Here is a 25,254-nt window from a genome sequence, read left to right as displayed (position 1 = left end):
TGTATGTTCCGGTTACTAAAGGTAATCGTGTGTAGCTGCATCTGGAAAGGTGAGGCATCACCCCAAGGACAACGTTGCATTCTGTATGTTTTCAGGGAACGCATAAGAACAAGATGAAGTCAGCCATGGTAATCCTGATCGTCATGATTGTAGCCAGCACAAGTCGCAGGGACTGCACCGAGGAATCGGTTGTCTTCGGCTACACTCCTGTGTGATCCCAAATCCCCCAAACACCACAGAGCTCATCTCATACACCAGGAAGCCCCCGCCCAGAGCCCCGACAGCACAGATGACTGTAGATAGGTATTCCACCACTACCAGGAGTCCAGGGAATGGGTTGGTGTTAATCCCTACTGACAAAATTTTGTTTCAGAACGTGCACTACTCCATGGCATCCATGATCCTGAACCTGATTGAAATCCACCTGCATGTGTGGTGCCCGAAGACGGAGAAGCTTTATGAAGCTCTGTTAAAAGTGATGTTTCAGGAATTTTATGAATTGGACTATGGAAATGTAAATAAAGAACAGCTTTATGGTCTGAATGTTGGGAATAGTGTGGGATCCGGGAGGTAGAGAAGAGGGACCTGGAATGATGTAGCCACAGCGTCCAGTACAGGAATGGGTATTGTTAATCATATGGATGATGTACAATTCCAGATGCAGATCACTGGGTTAAAGAACCAACGACGTAAGATTCTAGGGGAAGAGAACACAGTGGTGGGTTCAGAGCTTCATGAGGACCAGGCAATGACGGTTTTAAAGGAGTTCATTGCGGAGCTGGAGAGGCACGCTAAAACTGTTAATGATTTAATACGGGAGGACAGGAACGCCTCGGAGCAGGCTGCATGGAATGAGGTGTGTGTGTTGTATGGAGCATGGTTGCTGGGTGAGGGCCACGGTAACCTGGATGACCTGAGGCAAGGTCACGTCCCTTCATGGCTAAACAACAAGCATCTTGCCGCGCTGCACCCGTATAGCAATTCGTTAAGCCCGTGCCAGCTTCGTTTAGCCTCTGAAGCATACCCTGTACATTGCGGGCGGTCCAACCACACAGTGATGGGAATTGTAGTAAGGATGCCGGTAATCGGCGGGTCATCCCGGCCAGCACCAGTATACAGCGTTGAGAATATCGGGGTAATTTGTGGAGGAGTGCATGTTCGTTTTAAAGCGGTCCCGCCGTATGTCATAAAGTGGGAGCATGCTATGTCAGGCACTGACCTCTCCGGATGCCAGAGCTGGGGTGCATACATAATACTGTGTCTGTCATATATTCAACTATCATTGTAACTCATGTATAAGCTGACCTAAGTTGGATACCTTGAGAACATTGATCACAAGGGGTGCACTTGTTGGAGACACTCCTAGCCTGGACTTTCAGGGGAAGTTCCACCCACCTTCATCTCTTGACGTCTTGGTAATAAAGGTAACTGGTCACAGAGTGACCTTCTCTCAAGTATGGGCCTCGTGTGCATTTATACTGTAGTAAGGACATACCATTGGCAATGAGAAACTGCGATTTAAACGACGCGAGCATGGCCACTAGCAGCACAGAAGAGAGGTACTGTGTTGGTGATGATTGGGATGACTTTATTGAGAGACTACAGCAAAGTTTTGTCACTAAGGAATGGTTGGGACAGGATTCGGCCGACAAACGCAGGGCTCATCTCCTGACGGTTTGTGGATCTAGAACGTACTCCCTGATGAAGGACCTTCTAGCGTCAGAGAAGCCGAAGGACAAGATGTTCAAAGAGCTCAGTAAGTTGATCGGGGAACACCTTAAATCGGTGAGCAGCATGCACATGGTGAGACACCAGTTTTACATGCACCGGCAGTGAGAAGGGCAAAGCGTTCCAGACTTTGTGGCAGATCTCCGGCGACTGGCGAGTCTTTGTAAGTTCCCAGATGCATGCAGAGCGGAGATGCTGCGAGACTTTTTTATTGAGGGCATCGGGCACGCTGGGGTTTTCAGGAAACTGATTGAGACCAAAGACTTGACCCTGGAAGCAGCGGCTCTGATAGCCCAGACATTTATCACAGGGGAGGGAATGATGTATGACAAAAATCTTGGCTCAAATGCGGCAAACGACCAGGGAGTCAACATTGTTAACGCGGCACACAGTTCTCTAGGTAGACAAGGGCAATCGGACATGACCCAGCATGTGGTCGAACCCAAAGGGGGAATTCAACAGAGACAATGGCTAGCTGAATGGCGATTCATGCCATCGCAATGGACAATGCGGCCAGTAATGGGGCCATCAACACCTGTTAATGGTGCACTTAAGGACAGTTACAGAGACAATCAGAGACGACCGACTGGTAATGGACCTTTTGTTTCCAACAACGGGCCCTCCAGCTCATGCTGGAGGTGTGGAGGCAAACACCTAGCCAGAGCTTGCAGGTATCAGCAATATACCTGCAGAAACTGCAACCTCAGCGGTCACTTGGCGTGTATGTGCAGGAAGCCTGCAGCCAGGTTGGTGTACAAGGAGGATGGGCCCGATGTAAGCCCTACGAGGCCAAATGAATATTGGGGGAAATCGCTGGAAGCTGAAGTTCAGCGAGTTCATGTGGAGCACATATACAGTTCATATACCAGGATGCCACAGATAACGATGAAAGTGCTCCTCAATAGCATCCCAGTATTAATGGAGCTAGACACGGGGGCCAGCCAGTCCCTGATGAGTATCAAACAGTTCGAAAGGTTGTGGGTGTCCATGGCCAGGAAGCCAAAATTATTGCCGATTGACGCACAGCTACGGACATATACAAAGGAGATCATTTCGGTGCTAGGCAGCGCCACGGTAGTCGTGACCCACAAAGATTCGGAGAACAGGTTGCCACTCTGTATTGTCTCGGGGGACGGTCCCGTACTGCTGGGGAGGGGTTGGCTTGCTGTCATGAACTGGAAATGGGGCGATGTCAATGCAATTTCTTCTGTGGAGCAAGTATCATGCTCACAGGTCCTGGACAAATTTGACTCATTATTTCAACCCGGCATCGGCACTTTCATGGGGGCCAAGGTAGTGATTCACATAAACCCGGACGCCAGGCCAGTACACCACAAGGCCAGAGCGGTGCCGTACGTGATGCGGGAAAAGATAGAATGCGAATTGGACCGCCTGCTGAGGGAAGGCATCACCTCGCCAGTCGAATTCAGTGACTAGGCGAGCCCGATCGTGCCGGTGCTCAAGGCGGATGGGTCGGTCAGGATATGTGGTGATTACAAGGCCACCATCAATCGGGTGTCACTCTAAGACCAGTACCCGCTACTGAGAGCGGAGGACCTCTTTGCGACGCTATCCGGTGGCAAACTTTTTTCAAAATTGGACCTGACCTCAGCTTACATGACCCAGGAGCTGGCGAGTGAGTCGAAGAAGCTGACCACCATCACGGCACACAAGGGGTTGCTTGAGTATAACAGATGTTCGTTCGGGATTTGTTCGGCCGCTGCGATCTTTCAGCGAAATATGGAAAGCCTCCTCAAGTCGATTCCAAGGACGGTGGTTTTTTAAGACAACATCCTCATCCCGGGTTACGATACTGAAGAACACCTCCACAACCTGGAGGAGGTGCTACGCAGACTGGACCGGGTAGGTCTGCGACTGAAAAAGGCAAAGTGCGTCTTCTTAGCTCCAGAGGTTGAATTCCTGGGGAGGAGGATAGCAGCAGACGGGATCAGACCCACTGCGTCCAAAACGGAAGCGATCCAGAGAGCACCCGGACCCCGTAACACGACGGAGCTGCGTTCGTTCCTGGAGCTCCTGATCTATTTTGGTAACTTTCTTCCCAAATTGAGCACGCTGCTAGAGCCGCTACACGTGCTCCTACGCAAAGGTCGCGAATGGGTCTGGGGGAACAGCCAGGAAAGGACTTTTGATAGAGCACGCAATTTGTTATGCTCCAGCTGTTAATGTTATATGACCCATGTAAGAAACTTGTGTTAACGTGCGATGCGTCGTTCCATGGGGTCGGGTGTGTGTTGCAGCATGTGAATGCCAATGGTCAGTTACAGCCGGTAGCTTATGCCTCTAGAAGTCTTTCCCAGGCAGAAAGGGGCTACGGGATGGTAGAAAAGGAAGCGTTAGCATGTGTATGTGCAACAAAAAAAATGCACCAGTACCTGTTTGGCAGGAAATTTGAACTGGAGACAGATGACAAACCTCTAGCGTCCCTTTTGGTTGACAAGAAGGCCATAAATGCGAATGCATCGGCCCGCATACAGAGGCGGGCGCTTACGTTAGCCGCCTATGACTACACACCTCGGCACAGACCGGGCACTGAAAACTGCGCCGATGCACTCAGCAGGCTCCCACTAGCCATCACTGAGGGGGCAACTGAGCATGATGCTGAGATGGTCATGGCTGTTGAAGCTTTCGAAAGCGAAGGCTCACCCGTGACAGCCCGTCAGATTAAAAGTCTGGACAAATAAAGACCCACTACTGTCTTTAATTAAGAATGTGCCCTGAATGGGGACTGGGCAGTCATGTGCGGGGCATGCCCTGAGGAATTTAAACCATTCCATAGGCGCAAGCATGAACTCTCGATTCAGGTCGATTGCCTACAGTGGGGAAACCGAGTAGTCATGCCCCAGATGGGCAGAGAGGTGTTTATTAGAGAACTTCTCAATTAGCACCCGGGCATTGTCATGATGAAGGCAATTGCCAGGTCACACGTTTGGTGGCCAGGGATAAATGCAGACCTGGAACTTTGTGTTCACAGATGTAATAAGTGTGCTCAGCTGGACAATGCACCCAGGGATTTCCCCCTTAGACCCTGGTCCTGGCCCGCCAAGCATTCATGTGGACTACGCAGGTCCTATCATGGGAAAAATGTTTTTGGTTGTAGTAGACGCCTACTCCAAATGGATTGAGTGTGCCATTTTAAATTCAAGCACATCCTCTGCCATGGTAGAAAGTCTACAGACAATGTTCGCCGCCCATGGTCGACCGGATGTCTTGGTCAGCGACAATTGCCGATGCTTCACAAGCACTGAATTCCAGGCAGGCAGGCAATGGAATCAACCATGTCAGAGCGGCACCGTTCAAGCCGGCCTCAAACGACCAGGCGGAACGAGCAGTGCAGATAATCAAACAGGGGATGCTCAGGATCCAAGGGGGTTCCCTACAAAGTCGCTTATCACGCCTCCTGTTGGCCAATAGATCCCGACCACACTCGCTCACAGGGATTCCACCTGCAGAGCTGCTAATGAAAAGGACGCTCAAAACCAGATTATCCTTTATACACCCTACCATGAAAGAAATTGTTGAGAGAGTGGCGTCAGTCATAATGTGACTACCATGACAGGAATGCGAGGGCATGATGTATTGATGTCAATGACCTTGTTTTTGTCCTTAATTACGCTGCAGGGCCCAAATGCCAAATGGCTTGCAGGCACTGTGATTGCCAAAGAGGGGAATAGGGTTTTGGCAGTTAAACTTACCAATGGACAAATCTGCCGCAAACACATGGATCAAACTAAAAGGTTCACCAACCCCATAGAAGAAGCAGAGGAAGAACACGGCGTAGAGTTTACTCCACCACAGGTGACCGAACACCGGAACCAAATGGAGGAGAGCCCAGTCACTGTGGGCAGTCCGGACAGGCCTGAGGCACCACAAACAGCAGACACTCAGGCCAGCGCTCAACAACCGGAGCCCCAACTCAGGCGCTCTACAAGGGAGCGTAAACCACCAGCGAGACTTAACCTGTGATCCCAAAAGACTTTGCAGGGGAGGTGATGTCATGTATTCAACTATCATTGTAACCCATGTATAAGCTGACCTAAATTGTACACTTTGAGAACATTGACTACAAGGGGCGAACTTGTGGGAGACACTCCTAACCTGGACTTGAAGGTATAAAAGGGGAGGCTCAACCCACCTTCATCACTTGTGGTCTTGGTAATAAAGGTAACTGGTCACAGAGTGACCTTCTCTCAAGTATGGGCCTCGTGTGCATTTATACTGAATAGTAAAGACATATCAGACTCAGTCAAGAATATTTCGTGGACTTTATGATTTTTTTTCTGAGGGTATTTTCCCTGTGATGGGATCACCCTGTGCAGATACGTGAAAAAGCTGGTTTGTTAAAACTCTGGGTACCGCATCGCGGTTGGCTGTGACAAAATCCAGGATGTACGGGTTCGCCTGCCAGTCCTAGCAAAAGGAAGGGGGCCTTTGCAAAGGGGCTCAGGAATCTGAGGCACTCGGTAACTTGAAGCCAGTAACCCGATTAGAAAGCCACTCTAATGCAAAAGCACTTCTCACCTCCATCTCAGAAGAGAAGCAGAACAATGAACCCACTAGCCTGGCCAGCCAAAGAGGAGCCAGTTCTTTCCCATCACAAAGACCGAGATATGTCCCAGACTCAGGGCCATTAGTCCAATCACGGAATACAATGGGTCTGATGATGGCCCATCATTGACTAAGCACCGGAGTGCTTAGAAACAAAAGGATATTAAAGATTAGTGGGAAAGATATGGTTAGCAAGACTCCTATAAAAATATTCTCCACCATTCTCTCGCTCCCGCTCCATCAAGATCGACGTAACAAGAAGTACCAGAGGAGGAAGCTGCAGTTCCGCAGAAGAAGCCACTGAGACTGAGAACCGCATCCCCCTCACAGGGTACGGTCTCCAGGCAGCGACTACCCACAGCTGAGTTGAGTGTGGTGGTGAGCATGGTCGCGAGTGTCCCAAGCCAGTAACCAGAGGTGGCCTGGGTGAGGTGTAAGGCTCAGGGTTTTTCTCAGAAGTGAAGCTTTTTCGGGGCTATTCTTGGGAGGAAGCTTCGTTTAGTTTAGCCAGGCGAAGGGGCTTATGCGACTGGATAATTCGTTGGTTGGGGTGGAGTTAGAATCTACCATAGCAACAAGTGAATTACTGAATGTTACAAGCCCTCAGTTCTGTACTGTATGTATGTTGTTTGTAACCTGGATCTTATTCTCTACAGAGACAGTGATTTTGTTTAGTAGGGCATGTTTTAGCCAGTGTATGTTAGACCAAATAAATATAGGTACGATTTTTCACCGAAGCATTCCTGTCTGTGACTTATTCCATTTACACTCTGAATAATAATCACTGGGTATAGAACTTTCGTAAGGCAGGGGCGATTCGAACTATCCGTCTAGCAATTGGGCTAGGATCAGAACCGCTTATAACAGGATGGATGCGGAGAGGATGTTTCCACTGATAAGGTAGACTAAAACTAGAGGGCATAATCTTAGAATAAGGGGCCGCCCATTTAAAACTGAGATGAGAAATTTCTTCTCTGAGGGTTGTGGATCTGTGGAATTCGCTGCCTCAGAGAGCTGTGGAAGCTGGGACACTGAATAAATTTGAGACAGAAATAGACAGTTTCTTAAAGGATAAGGGAATAAGGGGTTATGGAGAGCGGGCAGGGAAGTGGACCTGAGTCCATGATCGGATCAGCAATGATCGTATTAAATAGCGGAGCAGGGGTATGGTCTACCCTTGCTCCTATTTCTTATGTTCTTATAGACTCATCTTTTGTCTCTTTACTTGTCCCTTTACCAATCCTCCCTTTGCCTTACACCATCATCCCTTTTGTCTTTTAATCTCTCCTGCCTATCACAATAAATACCCCATCACAGACCTTCCCTTTTGTTCTTTCCTCCCCTCCCCCTCTCCCTGCTTCTGTACTTGCTTAAAGCATAGAAACATAGAAAATAGGTGCAGGAGTAGGCCATTCGGCCCTTCGAGCCTGCACCACCATTCAATATGATCATGACTGATCATGCAACTTCAGTACCCCATTCCTGCTTTCTCTCCATATCCCTTGATCCCTTTAGCCGTAATGGCCACATATAACTCTCTTTTGAACCTGTTACCTGTTACATCTCTAACTTTTTGAGTTCTGATGAAAGGTCTGAAACATTAACTGTGTTTCTCTCTCCAGAGAATATAATGCTGATTATATCCAGCATTTTCTGAGGATAATACTGTCGTATGATTCACAGTCAGGTGTAATAATGGAGCCATTTTGCAGTTCTAAAACAAAATTAGAAAGGAATTATGAGGCCAGTTTGTACTGAACATCATAGGCAGTAATTAACCTCCCCACAAAAAAAAATTGAGAAGGTAACTTCACAACAACCAGCACGGTGTGAGTATGCACAAAGCTGGATAGTGAACTTTATCTAAACATGAATTGAATAAGTCTGAAAGTTCTCCCACCTTTGATCAGATGGCGTTTCCAGTGAACACTATCCTTCAGTCCGCTTGACCCAAACTATCTCACTGTAGATATTGACCATATCTTGTCACTGTTTCCAAGGTTTGTACATGATAGAATAGCAATTGTAAAGTTGTCATAACATCATCGGATGGGTGGGTATCTTGGACACCATATTCAGACATGGTGGAAAGGTGACCTTAACCGTGACTCCAAACTGTGTTTGTGTATCTTAAAATTATTGATGTTTGATGGGAAAGAAGACATGAAACACTTTAGGACGAGCTATACTTGCCAACATTACATTCTTTGCTTGATTGCTCACACTGAGTGCATTAATAGCACTGAAGGGAATATTTGTTAATTTATTCTTAAAAAAAAGAGCAACTTTGGAACTCAGCGTAAAAAGGAGAACCACAATAGATTTTCACATCCAACTGACAGGTCGAGATAACTGTTGGATAGTTTCCTGATCTGCTGAAGAGCATAAACAATCTCAGCTACTAAACTTTCATCAAACTTGTTTTAGTCGCTCGGATTTCTTCACGGACACTTAAGGAGAATTTTGACGTATCCCACTTGGTGGAAAATGGTCAGGTGGGCAGTTAAAATGCCCTACTCACTGATTTCCCGCCAGCTTCGGGCCTTGCCTGATTTTAACCTGCTCTTCTGAGCAGGCAGCAAAAGCACACACCTGAAGCTGGCGGGGTTCGTCTTTAAATATGCAGATTAGCACGTGATGACATCACCCATGTCCTGGCTGTAATTTTAACCCAGGCCTGAGTGAGGAAGCATCTGTGGCTGTTCCTGCCAGGTTGAAGCCAGTGAGAATAGGATCGGGACGTGATGAGGCCCTGAAAGGTGAAGTTGTTTTACTTTTCTTTGCGGAGCCAGGTGGAACAGAAGTCCTCCGGGCCCTACAAGGAAAGGTTAGTCCTCCCCTACCCCGGACTCCTCCACCTCCCCTCCTGGAACCCCTTTCCGCCAAACAGACCTCATCCCAACAGGTGCCCATGGGCCGCCCGATTCTCCATAGGCCAGCAGTCACTTCCCGCCCATTCCAGAGATGGACCGATGCCGTATTAATGAGTCCTAGGCGCTAAATTAGTCCAGGCATAAGTTCAACAGCAGCAGATGAATTTCTCACCTCACCACCCACCCGGTTAAAATCAGGGCTTTTATCTCCCTTTCCTCTCCTCCAAGATCCCGGAGCGGGAATTGAAGTTGACATCCTTGCGCCTATATTGCCAACACGTTAGTAACACCCACAATCTTAACTCATCTTAAGTCACATCTGGAAAATGTATCCAACCACATGGTCTCCCGTCAGTCCAACCGTTCCGAAATCTGTGAGCTGTTTTGTTGTTTTGGTTGCGGTTCTAAGGGCCAGTTATGTGAAATTGTGCTCCTGATGGGGGACTTTAACCTGTGGGAATACATATCTGGAAAACCCAGATTGTTCTCCATGATTTCTTCTCCGTTACTTCCAATACGTACTGCCAGTGCCAGAGTTCTCGGCCAGAAGCATGCATATGCAAACCAGCACGGTCGTGTTTTGCACGAGTGCATTCAGCTGGCTAAATGTCTGCAGCTAGTATCTGAAAACCACGCTGCTCTTGGTGAAAAAATGCTAATATTTTGACGTCAATTAGGCACTGGACCAACCCCAAAAGTACGCCATAAAATCAGGCGTATGCTTATAGAAGAGTACAGCGCGGGAGGAGGCCCTTCGGCCCATCGAATCTGTGCTGGCTCGTTCAACGAGCAATCCAGTGAGTCTCACTCCCCCGCTTTTTCCTCATATCCCTGCAATTTTTTCTCCTTCAAGTATTTATCCAATTCCCTTTTGAAGGTTGCAATTGAATCTATATCCTCTACTCTATCAGGTGGTGCATTCCAGATCCTAACCACTCGCTGCGTAAAAAGGTTTGTCTTCATGTCGCCTCTGGTTGTTTTGCTAATCACCTTAAATCTGCGCCCTCTTGTTATCGACCCTTCAGCCAATGGGGACAGTTTCTCTTTATTTACTCTAAACCCTTTGTGATTTTAAACATCTCTATCGAATCTCCCCTTAGCCTTCTCTGCTCAAGGAACGCTAAAGCTTACACCGGATGAAAGAAGTGGTCATACTATAAGAACATAAGAACATAAGAATTAGGAACAGGTGTAGGCCATCTAGCCCCTCGAGCCTGCTCCGCCATTCAACAAGATCATGGCTGATCTGGCCGTGGACTCAGCTCCACTTACCCGCCCTCTCCCCATAACCGTTAATTCCCTTATTGGTTAAAAATCTATCTATCTGTGACTTGAATACATTCAATGAGCTAGCCTCAACTGCTTCCTTGGACAGAGAATTCCACAGATTCACAACCCTCTGGGAGAAGAAATTCCTTCTCAACTCGGTTTTAAATTGGCTCCCCCGTATTTTGAGGCTGTGCCCCCTAGTTCTAGTCTCCCCGACCAGTGGAAACAACCTCTCGGCCTCTATCTTGTCTATCCCTTTCATTATTTTAAATGTTTCTATAAGATCACCCCTCATCCTTCTGAACTCCAACGAGTAAAGACCCAGTCTACTCAATCTATCATCATAAGGTAACCCCCTCATCTCTGGAATCAGCCTAGTGAATCGTCTCTGTACCCCCTCCAAAGCTAGTATATCCTTCCTTAAGTAAGGTGACCAAAACTGCACGCAGTACTCCAGGTGCGGACTCACCAATACCCTATACTGTTGCAGCAGGACCTCCCTGCTTTTGTACTCCATCCCTCTCGCAATGAAGGCCAACATTCCATTCGCCTTCCTGATTACCTGCTGCACCTGCAAACTAACTTTTTGGCATTCATGCACAAGGACCCCCAGGTCCCTCTGCACCGCAGCATGTTGTAATTTCTCCCCATTCAAATAATATTCCCTTTTACTGTTTTTTTTCCCAAGGTGGATGACCTCACACTTTCCGACATTGTATTCCATCTGCCAAACCTTAGCCCATTCGCTTAACCTATCTTAATCTCTTTGCAGCCTCTCTGTGTCCTCTACACAACCCGCTTTCCCACTAATCTTTGTGTCATCTGCAAATTTTGTTACACTTCACTCTGTCCCCTCTTCCAGGTCATCTATGTATATTGTAAACAGTTGTGGTCCCAGCACCAATCCCTGTGGCACACCACTAACCACCGATTTCCAACCCAAAAAGGACCCATTTATCCCGACTCTCTGCTTTCTGTTAGCCAGCCAATTCTCTATCCATGCTAATACATTTCCTCTGACTCCACGTACCTTTATCTTCTGCAGTAACCTTTTGTGTGGCACCTTATCGAATGCCTTTTGGAAATCTAAATACACCACATCCATCGGTACACCTCTATCCACCATGCTCGTTATATCCTCAAAGAATTCCAGTAAATTAGTTAAACATGATTTCCCCTTCATGAATCCATGTTGCGTTTGCTTGATTGCACTATTCCTATCTAGATGTCCCGCTATTTCTTCCTTAATGATAGTTTCAAGCATTTTCCCCACTACAGATGTTAAACTAACCGGCCTATAGTTACCTGCCTTTTGTCTGCCCCCTTTTTTAAACAGAGGCGTTACATTAGCTGCTTTCCAATCTGCTGGTACCTCCCCAGAGTCCAGAGAATTTTGGTAGATTATAACGAATGCATCTGCTATAACTTCCGCCATCTCTTTTAATACCCTGGGATGCATTTCATCAGGACCAGGGGACTTGTCTACCTTGAGTCCCATTAGCCTGTCCAGCACTACCCCCCTAGTGATAGTGATTGTCTCAAGGTCCTCCCTTCTCACATTACTGTGACCAGCAATTTTTGACATGGTTTTTGTGTCTTCCACTGTGAAGACCGAAGCAAAATAATTATTTAAGGTCTCAGCCATTTCCACATTTCCCATTATTAAATTCCCCTTCTCATCTTCTAAGGGACCAACATTTACTTTAGTCACTCTTTTCCGTTTTATATATCTGTAAAAGCTTTTACTATCTGTTTTTTCGTTTTGTGCAAGTTTACCTTCGTAATCTATCTTTCCTTTCTTTATTGCTTTCTTAGTCATTCTTTGCTGTTGTTTAAAATGTTCCCAATCTTCTAGTTTCCCACTAACCTTGGCCACCTTATAAGCATTGGTTTTTAATTTGATACTCTCCTTTATTTCCTTGGTTATCCATGGCTGGTTATCCCTTCTCTTACTGCCCTTCTTTTTCACTGGAATATATTTTTGTTGAGCACTATGAAAGAGCTCCTTAAAAGTCCTCCACTGTTCCTCAATTGTGCCACCGTTTAGTCTGTGTTCCCAGTCTACTTTAGCCAACTCTGCCCTCATCCCACTGTAGTCTCCTTTGTTTAAGCATAGTACGCTCGTTTGAGACACTACTTCCTCACCCTCAATCTGTATTACAAATTCAGCCATACTGTGATCACTCATTCCGAGAAGATCTTTTACTAGGAGATCATTTATTATTCCTGTCTCATTTCACAGGACCAGATCTAAGATAGCTTGCTCCCTTGTAGGTTCTGTAACATACTGTTCTAAGAAACGATCCCTATGAATTCTATGAATTCCTCCTCCAGGCTACCCCGTGCGATTTGATTTGACTAATCGATATGTAGGTTAAAATCCCCCATGATTACTGCCGTTCCTTTTTCACATGCCTCCATTATTTCCTTGATTATTGCCTGCCCCACCATGAAGTTATTATTTATATAGAAGCAGAACGTAGCTGCAGTGCACAAGCAGCTGGTGACGGAGCCGGCCTGAAATGAAAGTTTATAAAACAATAATTAAAATAGACTGACAATCCACTAAGCCTGATTAAAAGACCAGAGTGGGAAAATTACTCAAATCTTTTCCCTGAAAATGCTGATTCAGCATGCCTTTTAATGCATGTAGAGAAAGACTTAAAAACCACTGGAAATTGCAAATAATCTATGCTGCGTTGTATCGATCATTTGAAAAAGCAATCTATCCGAAGGGCAAATACAAGTTAGCCAAAATAAGAATGAATGAATAATTGAATCCCTTTTTCTAATGAGTGGTGCTTTGTCTTGCCAAGGCCACAAACTGTTCCCCAGCGGAGTGAGCACACAGGTTTTTCACTTTCGCTCCTCTGCTAAGATTGCATGAAAATAGCCACGAGAAAGTGGCCAAGAGTGACCTCTGGCAACTTGTCTTTCATTTCACTTCGATCCCACAGAGAAGCACTTGGATTCTGCTTGATTCTGGTGTGACATAGCTGAGATCGCAAATCATTGCTCGTGGGAAAGCAGAGGTGGAATTGCGTCCCACTCTTTATACCAGCGGCTGGAACTCTGATTTGGCATTTTAGCTTCTGGTTCCTTGACCAGCTTTTGTTTACATTTATTCTTCCATAGCCATTTTCAGATTATTTCTTCTACTCAATTTTAGATCCCTGCCAAACCACGTGGCTTCCAACTCTTTCGCCAATTGAACTGTGTTTGAGTTGAAAGCACATACCAACCAGCATACCGTGCTATAGGCTCAATTGCTATTGGGGTTCGGTTCCCCCTCTTGCTCCATACTAGGTCAAAGTACAATATGAAGAGCCCACCTGTTCCCAAAGGCGGTTCCTCTCCCAGCAATAGTCTTAGCCTTTTGGCATGAATTTTGCCTTGATAATGTGACTGTGCCACCACTGCTGAGGTAAATGACATATTACAGAGAGTGCAGCATTTGTTCTTGTCCACATCGCCATCATCACTTCCCTGCACAAAGGAAAGAAGACAAATATGTTAGTTGCCCCAATATCTTTCGCCTCCTGCCTTTATTGCACCCATTTTCAATTAAATACAGAGACCAGGGAGCGCAGCTAGTCGCACTTGGGGGTCAAAATTCGGTCCTGCCTTTTTTGAGGTGGTATCACTGCCTGAGTGCTGATTTTACCGCCGGGCGTTAGGTGCAGGCTCCAATTGCCAAATTCAGTTTTTACGCGCAAAGTTGAGAGAGCAGCACTAAAAAGTGGCGTTGGACACTCATCCTCAGGCGGGAGCTAAGGAGGCCAACTAAATTTCGCTTCGGGAGGCTGCCACCATGCTCGTTGGGAAACGGGAAGAAAAAAAAACCTCAAACTTCTCCGACCCACACACAATCTTCCCTACTGTTACAACTAATGAAAAAATGAACAAATAAATAAAGAATAAAAACTTATCTTGCTCTCTGGGCGATCCTGCCCAAGTTCCGCTGTTTACTCACCATTTTTTTCAGGCTGTATGGCGCCTGCCGGTACAGCAGCCGTACAAAGCAAATATCGCGAGAGAGGCGTCAAAGAGGCATTGCACGCTGGATGACGTCACCACGCGGATGGTGTTAGTCGGCACAGCATTGCCTCTTGACGCCTCTGCCAAAGAGCCGATTCAATTTCAGCCAGGATGTGAACACTGCTTACCGTCGATGGTAGGTCGTTGCCTCCAGTTAGCCGCCTCACTTACGGTAACGGGTGGTGGTATAAACTGAATTTCCACCCCTTGATGTTAGTCAATTATTCAAACTTCTAAAATCCCAGGAGAAGATTTGTTCCCACTCCCAGATTTCGAGGGTTGGCGATGAATGAAATGAAGATGATGTTGAGAGGGACCTTGAGAGTGTCCTTGTACATGAATCACTGAAAGTTAACATGCAGGTACAGCAAGCAATTAAGAAAGTAAATGGTATGTTGGCCTTTATTACAAGAGGATTTGAGTATAAGAGTAAAGATGTCTGCCTGTAATTATACAGGGCCCTGGTGAGACCACACCTGGAGTATTGTGTACAGTTTTGGACTCCTCTCCTAAGGAAGGATATACTTACCATAGAGGGAGTGCAACGAAGGTTCACCAGACTGATTCCTGGGATGGGGGGGATTGTCTTACGAAGTGGGATTGAGTAAACTCGGCTGATATTCTCTCGACTTTCGAAGAATGAGAGGTGATCTCATTGAAACATACAACATTCTTACAGGGCTTGACAGGGTAGATGCAGAGAGGATGTTCCCCTGGCTCAAGGGTATAGAACCAGGGGTCACAGTCTCAGAATAAGAGGTCGGCCATTTAGAACTGAGATGAGGAGAAATGTCTTCACTCAGAGGGTGGTGAATCTTTGGAATTCTCCACCCCAGAAGGCTGTGGAGGCTCAGTCTTTGAGTATATTCAAGACAGAGATTGATAGATTTTTGACTATTAAAGGAATCAAGGGATATGGGAGTTGAGGTAGAAGATCAGCCATGATCTTATTGAATGGCGGAGCAGGCTCGAGGGGCCGAATGGACGACTCCTGCTCCTAATTCTTATGTTCTTATTATGGTTTCATTGTGGTTCAGTTCATAATTTTTGAAGGAAAATGTATCAAATGTTACTGCTCTGTCACAGAATCATAGCTCAGAAATAGGCCATTCAGCCCAGTGAACCTACGCTGTTCCTGTCTTCAATTGGAGCTGTCTTCTGAAAACCCAGTTCCTAACTTTTCTCCCCTTATACTTTTATCTTCTTCCTTTTCAATTACTCATCCAAATCCATTTTAAATTGTGTTTGCCTTTGCTTCAATAGTCATTTGTGGTAAAACATTTCATTTTCTAATCACCCTGTGTGTGTAAAGAAATCCTTTCACTATCCCCTTCATTCTTCAAGTCACAATCATGAGTCTATGAGTGGGGGAAATTCTGTTGCACCCCGTTTTGGGGGACGCAACATGAGGGAGGCGGGACATTTTGCCCCAGATGCTGGAGATCCCCACAGCTCGCTACATTCGGGGTTCCGCCCCCAAAAGGAAGTGGAGTGCAAAATAACATGCTCCATTTCCTTTCTGGGGCGGTAGCGGGGCAGACACATCGGGAGCGGGGCGCAGCGTTACACACTGAGCTGTGTAGTGCTGCCGCGTAGGAGGGGCTTTCCACTTAATTAAAGGGAAGGGCCCGAGCTGCAATCTCTGCAGGGTTGAACCGGGCCTCCCTGGACCACCGGGGATGCCGTGCCGTGCAATATTGGCAAATTTTTTTAATGGTCCATACCTCCCCTTTAACTTGCGGCCTGTGAATGGCCAGATGTCCTGTAAGCGCCCACCTGAAGCAATCGCTGGCATCCCCAATTTAGGGTTTGGGGCACTAACGGGCTGCTGTGCACAATGATGACGTTGTCGTCCCCAGCGGAGTGGTGCAGGGCGCTATGGGTTACCATCGCTGCTAAACTCCCGTGGGATTTAGTGGGACTCATTAGTGGCGTCACGCCCGGGCAAAAAGTCTTGCGCTCCATTACCAACGGGAGGCGCAAACAACCTGAATTTCTAGGCCATATGCCTCCTTGTTACCAATTTGCCAAATAGTGGAAGCAAACTTTTACTGTTTACCCTCTCAAAGTCTTTCATAATTCTGAAAACCTTTGTTACATCCCCCATGGTCCTTCTCTGTTCCAATTCAAAATGCCCCATTTTTCTTCACAATTCTTATCAGTTGGTTTAAATTCTGGAAGGTTTCAAGATGAGTAGGTAGAAAATGGAAACGTTATGATAGTGCAGCAGTGAGGATGATGAAGAAAAGTATTAAATGGAAGGCTCCAAATCGGAAATCAGATTAGTTCGTCAGCACAATTGTAGGATGGAATTTGGCAACGTAATTGAAGCTGTTGTTGTTATATAACAGGGAAATACGTGGTGTAACCTGGGATACATTGAGTTGGGGTGCTCATGTGCTGCACCTGCAGTAGTGCAACGTGGGGATTTAACTGTGATTCATATACTATGAGCTCCTGAGGCAGGACACTTCCCCACAGGGAAGGAGGGCAAATCAGATTCTGGATCAAGTCCTGATTCTCTCCTAAACCTGCTCATGCACTCAGATTTTAGAGTGATATTAAGATGAGGAACTGGATTATCTCTTAGCCTTGAATTATTGGAAGGGGGACCAAGAGCCATGTCAAAGTAATGTTACAAATTAGAGAGATGTAGACTCCAGGTCAAAGTAGCCTGCTTGACTGGGACGTCATCCACCACCTTAAACATTCACTCCCTCCACCACCGGTGCACCATCTACAAGATGCACTGCAGCAACTATCCAAGGCTTCTTCGACAGCACCTCCCAAACCCGTCACCTCTACCACCTAGAAGGATAAGGGCAGCAGGTGCATGGGAACACCACTACCTTCAAGTCACACGCCATCCTGACTTGGAAATATATCGCTGTTCCTTCATCGTCGCTGGGTCAAAATCCTGGAACTCCCTCCTTAACAGCACGTGGGAGTACATTCACCACACGGACTGCAGTGGTTCAAGAAGACGCCACCACCTTCTCACGGGCAATTAGGGATGGGCAATAAATGCCGGCCTTGGCAGCGACACTCACATCCCAGGAACGAATAAAAAAAGTGAGGATTTGAAGGTTCATTAAATACATACTGCAATTGTGACACCAATGATAGCAGTCCCAATGCATTTACCTGGATGCAATAACAACATCAGCTATTGTTTTCCCAGGACAAAGGAGAACATTGGGAAAAAAGCCAATCCCCTTACAGAAATATATAACATACAAGCTTAAATATTATTTCACCATTAGTTCCTTACAAACTTGTGATGACTTCATTCCAAGTTGGATTTTGACTTCCAACCTTGCACATGAACTTGCTGGAACTGATCAGACTTTTGAATAAAGCACATAATGAGCTCTGTAACCAACCTGTGGTTAACAAAGAATGGTTCATCAGATCTGTCTTCCAGAAACAGCAAGTCCTTCAGCAAGGCGAACCACAAAGATTATTAGGGCAAAAGCTCCTCTCCGTCTCTGTGCCTCCCTTTCCTCCTTTAAGCGGCTCCTTAAAACCTACCTCTTTGACCAAGCTTTTCCTACATTACAACAGTGACTACACTTCAAAAGTACTTCATTGGCAGTAAAGCGCTTTGGGAAGTCCGGTGGTCGTGAAAGGTGCTATATAAATGCAAGTCTTTCTTTCTAAGCTTTTGACATTTGCCCTAATATCTCCTCATTCGGTGTCAAATCTTTGTTTGATAACATTCCTGTGAAGCGTTTTGGGACGCTTTACTATGTTAAGGGTGCTACATAAATGCAAGTTGTTGTTGTTGAATGAAACGTGACTAGATTTAGGTTGTGTGAATGGAGGCGCTCTGACTGCTGGCTCAAGTAGCACTTCAAATGAAGTATAAGGTATAAGCATGGCTGCAGAACCAGGCATCTGCTGGTTTCATGGGATGCAGGGAGGGAAATTGGATGACGACCTATCTCCTCTGACCTGTGCAATTAGTAGGTCAGTCAAACAACTTTTGAGATGAGTGTCAGTTCAGGGAGGTTCATCATGACCTCGCTCTTAAAGATATTTTACTGCTGAAAACTGACCAAAGGTGTCTGGTTTACAAGCTACCCTTCATCATTATGACTCCGGAACCTGGTTAATCTGTCTGAAACCAAACCTTAAAAGATGAACATCTTAAAATTAAATTTATAGGCAAGTTTGAAATTTAAAGGCAATTTGTATTGCTGTAAAACATACTTGGTGAAGATACTAAGCTGAGCAAAGTCCCAATTTGCAAAAGCAAGACATACAAGTTTGAATGGAAAGAGTTGAACAAAAGTCAATGTAAAGCTTGGTTGGCGCCACTATGCTTTCCACAACATGAATTGTGAGGAGATGAATAGTTTCCGACTCCTGTTATAGTGAAGACAGTGTACCCAAAGGGAAAAATCCCAATTACACTATAAAACAAAATTGAGTGGCAGTGAAGGATTAATTTTAGGACAAGAGCACAGCTGTGCCAAACTTCACTTTCATTTAAATCTGAACAGAGTCAACAAAGACTCAGAAGTTAATAACAGCCCAGATGCAATGCAGACTGGGGCTTAAGTAGTTCTTAAACATTAAACTGAAGTGACTACTATGGAGCAGCTGGTCTGCGATGTCAAATCACCATGGCAACAAAACAAAAAGCAAACACACAAGGCCCGAGCCTAAAATTATCCTTTGTGGTATTTGTGTGTGTATGATCGTTCAATACTTCCTCTGTCTGATATTTTAAACAGGTAAATATCTCTGTTATAAGGCAGATAGAGCAATGTTTAATGAATGCGAGACCTATAAGCAGGCCTCTATTTTTCCGGGGGCAGGGTGGGTGGGGGCGTTGGGAGGGCACAAGCCTGGTAGCGAGCGATGCACCCTGAAAATTTCGGGGACACGGATGCCCTGCCGATCTTAACGGGCGAGGGATGGAGTGGCGGGGGGGCGTAAAAGCCTGGCACGCAGTATTTCAAGGCCCTTTTCCAGTTTGGTATCATTAAAGCTGCCTCATAATTTCTAAGTTTGGCCTCTGATGGTGAATCATAGAATCATAGAAATTTATAGCACGGAAGGATGCTATTCGGCCCATCGTGTCCGTGCTGTACAGGAGGATGGCACGGGACAAACCAGGACCCGGAGTTAGAGGAATGAAGGCTGCGGCATAAGACGTAGGGTTGGAGAAAACTCCTTAAGTAGAGAGCCAATGTCGCTGAGCAAGGACAGAAATGATAGGGGTGCCAGAATTTGAGAGATGATACTTGAACTAGGGGTTAGGGGTTATCTGCAGTCGCTAAAAGGTGGAGTCAGAGAAGCCAGGGGAGGGGTGCATTCTAATTTGAGGCAGTAAACGCAATGCATAGCGTACTACTGAGCTTACACAGATGGGATGGGCTCCGCTTTCATCTCTGGTCCATGCTAGGTCAGTTGGTTCTCGGCCAGTATATCAGTAGGGTTGCTGCATTTGCCCTCACCAACACTGGGCTAGTGAGAGGCAAAACGGGCAAGGGCTCCTGCTCCTGATCGTTATGCAGTGGCCCCGGCTGTTAAGTGGAGGCTGGCTGAGGACAGGGTGCCCTCCACAGCCGAATAATGTGCCAACACTCACTGTGTGGGCTCACAGGTGAAGAAAGAGCCTCCACAGTGAGTGTTGCAGGATTGTCGGCACCAGTGGGACTGTACCCCAATGTGGATCAGCACCCTCAGGAGAGGAAATCTGCAAACAGTTACTAATATAAAAAAAAGGGAGTGAGGCATGCGGAGGGGTTGACGGGGAGGACTTTATCGCACCTTTCATCAATCTGAGACTGCTGGTTTCTGAAGTTTTGCAATTAGACAGCAGAGAAGAGCTTAAGACAAACAGACAGAGGTAATGTCAATGGCACTAAATATTTGTTAAACAGGCAAAAAATTTCATCCAAACTGCTTATCACACAGCAGGGGCAGCTGTAGTATTACCAAGCATATGGTGTTGGTTACAAACTACTTATCTACAAAGGATGCATCAGACATGGAAGTAAAGACTGCGGAAATGAACAGCTTTTAGCACAGTAGGACTGCATACAGTTGCAAAAAATTAAGCACTACCGAAGGCTAGTTATTCACAGTCAGCAGTAAATTCAGGTATGGAAGTGGAGGAGAGAGCAATTTGCGACTTTCCTCCTTTTAATATGGATAATGAATATAAAAATAAGTGACTATTTTGTACAATGGAAGCATTTGAGAGCATTCCTCTTCAGGCTGTTGCTATTTAACAAAGTGTAAATGTGTTCCATGTGCTCTGTAACAACTTATTTTTTTATGAGCCACCTTCATTCAGTCACCTTTTACCGAGGGAAGTGTACAAAGGGATTTTGATTCATCCACTGCTGTCTATACTTTCTGATTGTTGCTCTCAATGACTGTGCCAGCAAGAGGTGAGAAATGTTTCTACGAGAGGGTGAGTGCGCTGCATGACTTGGTTCGCAACAATGATTCCCATCTGTCCCTAAGGACGGCCCACCTATAACACAAATACACCGTTCACGCTGATTTCTCATGATGAGACAGTATGATCATGCAGCGGTGGACTCACGCGATGGTGATACTTGTGACTGCTTGAACATCGCCAAAATCCTGCCAAGTGAAACCACAGAATTAAAACAGGGGATGGTTTCCTCTGAGCGCTCTGTATAATAAAATTGTATATAAAGAGGGGATTTACAGTTTCATTACACACAGGACACAGAGGTAACCTTCCCCCATATCAGCAGGAACCTCCATAAAAACATAATCCATGGATTCACAATGGTTTCATACTGGTTAACTGCTTCTGCTGGACCAAAAGTGTCATAGCTGAACTGTGCATTTTTGTTGTCTTGTCAAGTAATACTTCGAGGGAAGGGCTGTGCTGAGCCTGAGATCTTAACATCTGATTTTACAAAAGCATAAATGTGAGTCTTGGAATAGTTGTGAGGTAGATTTTAAAACAATAGCAACTTGTATTTATCTAGCGCCTTTAATATAATAAAACGTCCCAAGGCGCTTCACAGGAGCGTTACAAAACAAAATTGGATACCGAGGCACATAAGGAGATATCAGGGCAGATGACTAAAAGCTTGGTCAAAGAGGTAGGTCTTAACATAGAAAATAGGTGCAGGAGCAGGCCATTCGGTCCTTCGAGCCTGCACCACCATTCAATATGATCATGGCTGGTCATGCAACTTCAGTACCCCATTCCTGCCTTCTCTCCATACCTCCTGATCCCTTTAGCCGTAAGGGCCACATCTAACTCCCTTTTGAATATATCCAACAAACTGGAATCAACAACTTTCTGCGGTAGAGAATTCCACAGGTTCACAATTTTCTGGGTGAAAAAGTTTCTCCTCATCTCGGTCCTATATGGCTTACCCCTTATCCTTTAAGGAGCGCCTTAAAGAAGGAAAGAGTTAGAGAGGCAGAGAGGTTTAGGGAGGGAGTTCCAGAGCTTAGGACCTTGGCAGCTGAAGACACGGCCACCAATGCTGGGGCAAATGAAATCGGGGATGCTCAGGAGACCAGAATTAGAGGAGCGCAGATATCTCGGGGGTTGTGGGGCTGGAGCAGATTACAGAGATAGGGAGGAGCGAGAATTTTAAAATCAAGACGTTGCTTAATCAAAAGCCAATGTAGGGCAGTGAGCACAGGGGTGATGCGCGAGTGGGACTTGGTGCGAGTTAGGACACGGGCAGCCGAGTTTTGGGTGACCTCATGTTTGCGGAGGGTAAAATGTGGGAAGCCGGCCAGGAGTATGTTGGAATAGTCATGTCTAGAGGTAACAAGGAATGAAAGAAGGTAAATAGAGAATTCAGGCAACATTATGCAGACAAGATAGAATATAAATGCTAAAACTTGGGGAATCCGACAGATAATATCATCCATAAATAGGAGGGTGACAAATGTGTTTGGATCCAACAAGGTGATACTTCATGTTCCATGCACTGGGTGCATTGAGGCATAGTCCTTTCTTCTTTGGGCTGAGGTAGAGAACGCATTTTATGACACTGGGGGGCTCAAAATCGGTCCCGCCGTTTTTGAGGCGGTGTCACAGCCTGAGTGTTGATTTTAGCACCGGGCGTTAGGCACAGCCTCGAAGTCCGAAATTCCATTTTTACACCCAAAGATGAGAGAGCAGTGTCAAAAAGTGGTGTTGCACACTCTTCCTCGGGTGGGAGCTCAGGAGGCCGACTGAATTTCCCGATGGGAGGCTGCCGCCACGCTCGAAGAAAAACGGGAAGAAAAAAAACGAACTAAACCTTCTCCGATCCTCACACACAGACTTCCCCACTCTTATAACTAATGAAAACATGCAGAAATAAGTAAAGAGAAAAACTTGCCTTCCTTTCTGGGCGATACGCTCTTTTACCATCACTCATTCCTGGCTGTGCGGCCGCCTGCAGCCGTGCAAAGCAAATGTCACGACAGAGGCGTTAAAGAGGCGTTGCACGCTGGATGACATCCCACGCGGGTGGCGTTACCCGACACAGCGTTGCCTCTTGGCGCCTCTGGTAAAAAGCTGATTCAATTTACTCAAAAGTCAACTCAACTAATAAAGAACTAAACCATTACCAAAAGAAGAAAGGAACTGTACGAACTTAAATAAGAATATTGCCGATGCCCACTACATACTCCGGTCTCTGCTGTGCCCTCTGGTTACAGAACCAAGGTGAGTAGATGGGGTTAAGATACAGATAAGCCAAGAGTCATAGAAATTTACAGCATAGAAGGAGGCCATTCAGCCCATTGTGTCCGCGCCGGCCGACAAAGAGCCATCCAGCTTAATCCCACTCTCCAGCTCTCGGTCCGTAGCCCTCTAGGTTACGGCACTTCAAGTGCATATCCAAGTACTTACTTAATGCTTTGAGGGCTTCTGCCTCTACCACCCTTTCAGGTAGTGAGTTCCAGACCACCACCATCTGGGTGAAAAACTTTCTCCTCAAATCCCCTCTAAATCACCTACCACTTTAAATCTATTCCCCCTGGTTATTGATCCCTCTGCTAAGGGAAATAGGTCCTTCCTACCTATTCTATCCAGGCCCCTCATAATTTTATGCACCTCAATTTAGTCTCCCCTCAGCCTCCTCTGTTCCAAAGAAAACAACCCCAGCCTATCGAATCTTTCCTCATAGCTAAAGTTTTCCAGTCCAGGCAACATCCTTGTAAACCTCCTCTGTAACCTCTCCAGTGCAATCACATCTTTCCTGTAATGTGGTGTCCGGAACTGCATGCACTACTCCAGCTGTGGCCTAACCAGTGTTTTATATAGTTGAAGCATAACCTCCCTGCTCTTATATTCTATGCCTCAGCTAATAAAGGCAAGTATCCCATATGCCTTCTTAACCACCTTATCTACCTATCATGCTACCTTCAGGGATCTGTGAACCTGCACTCCAAGGTCCCTCTGTTCCTCTAAACTTCTCAGTGTCTTACCATTTATTATGCATTCCCTTTCCTGGTTAGCCCTCCCCAAATGCATTACCTCACACTTCTCTGGATTAAATTCCATTTGCTACTGTTCTGCCCACCTGACCAGTCCATTGATGTCTTCCTGCAGTATACAGCTTTCTTCTTCAACACCAATCACACGTCCAATTTTTGTATCATCTGCAAACTTCTTTATCATACCCCTTGCATTCAACTCTAAATCATTGATATATACCACAAAGAGCAAGGGACCTAGTACTGAGCCCTGCGGAACCCCACTGGAAACAGCCTCCAGTCACAAAAATAGTGGATGCATTGGTGATCATTTTTCAACAGTCTATCGATTCTGGATCAGTTCCTATGGACTGGAGAGTTGCTAATGTAACACTACTTTTTAAAAAAGGAGGGAGAGAGAAAAGGGGTAATTATAGACCAGTTAGCTTGACATCAGTAGTGTGGAAAATGTTGGAATCAATCAATAAGGATGAAATAGCAGCACATTTGGAAAGCAGTGATAGAATTGGTCCAAGTCAGCATGGATTTATGAAAGGGAAATCATGCTTGACAAATCTTCTGGAATTTTTTGAGGATGTAACTAATATAGTGGACAGGGGAGAACCAGTGGATGTGGTGTATTTGGACTTTCAAAAGGCGTTTGACAAGGTCCCACACAAGAGTTTGTTGTGCAAAATCAAAGCACATGGTACTGAGGGTAATGTACTGATGTGGATAGAGAACTGGTTGGCAGACAGGAAGCAGAGAGTCGGGATAAATGGGTCCTTTTCAGAATGGCAGGCAGTGACTAGTGGAGTGCCGCAGGGCTCAGTGCTGGGACCCCAGCTCTTTACAATATATATTAATGATTTGGATGATGGAATTGAGTGTAATATCTCCAAGTTTGCAGATGACACTAAACTGGGTGGCGGTGTGAGCTGTGAGGAGGCCGCTAAGAGGCTGCAGGGTGACTTAGACAGGTTAGGTGAGTGGGCAAATGCATGGCAGATGCAGTATAATGTGGATAAATGTGAGGTTATCCACTTTGGGGGCAAAAACATGAAGGCAGAATATTATCTGAATGGCGGCAGATTAGGAAAAGGGGAGGTGCAGTGATATGTCATGGGTGTCATGATTCATCAGTCATTGAAAGTTGGCATGCAGGTACAGCAGGCGGTGAAGAAGGCAAATGGTATGTTGACCTTCATAGCAAGGGGATTTGAGTATAGGAGCAGGGAAGTCTTACTGTAGTTGTACAGGGCCTTGGTGAGGCCTCACCTGGAATATTGTGTTCAGTTTTGGTCTCCTAATCTGAGGAAGGACATTCTTGCTATTGAGGGAGTGCAGCGAAGGT

At 46.0% G+C, this 25,254-nt stretch overlaps 1 protein-coding gene across 1 annotated transcript in view; it reads right to left on the bottom strand.

Annotated features, from left to right (window-relative positions):
- The window catches only part of LOC139234625 (zinc finger matrin-type protein 4-like), a 248,056-nt gene that overhangs the window by 67,980 nt on the left and 154,822 nt on the right, over positions 1-25,254 (bottom strand). The window contains exon 4 of the mRNA XM_070865312.1: positions 13,769-13,922. Within this exon, the coding sequence (XP_070721413.1) occupies positions 13,769-13,922 (154 nt within the window). The remainder of the gene's footprint in view (positions 1-13,768; positions 13,923-25,254) is intronic.

Source organism: Pristiophorus japonicus, chromosome 22 (assembly GCF_044704955.1).
Source record: "Pristiophorus japonicus isolate sPriJap1 chromosome 22, sPriJap1.hap1, whole genome shotgun sequence".
Lineage (NCBI taxonomy): Eukaryota > Metazoa > Chordata > Chondrichthyes > Pristiophoridae > Pristiophorus > Pristiophorus japonicus.
The sequence above is the reverse complement of the archived record's forward strand: the minus strand, read 5'-3'. Positions and strand labels throughout refer to the sequence as shown.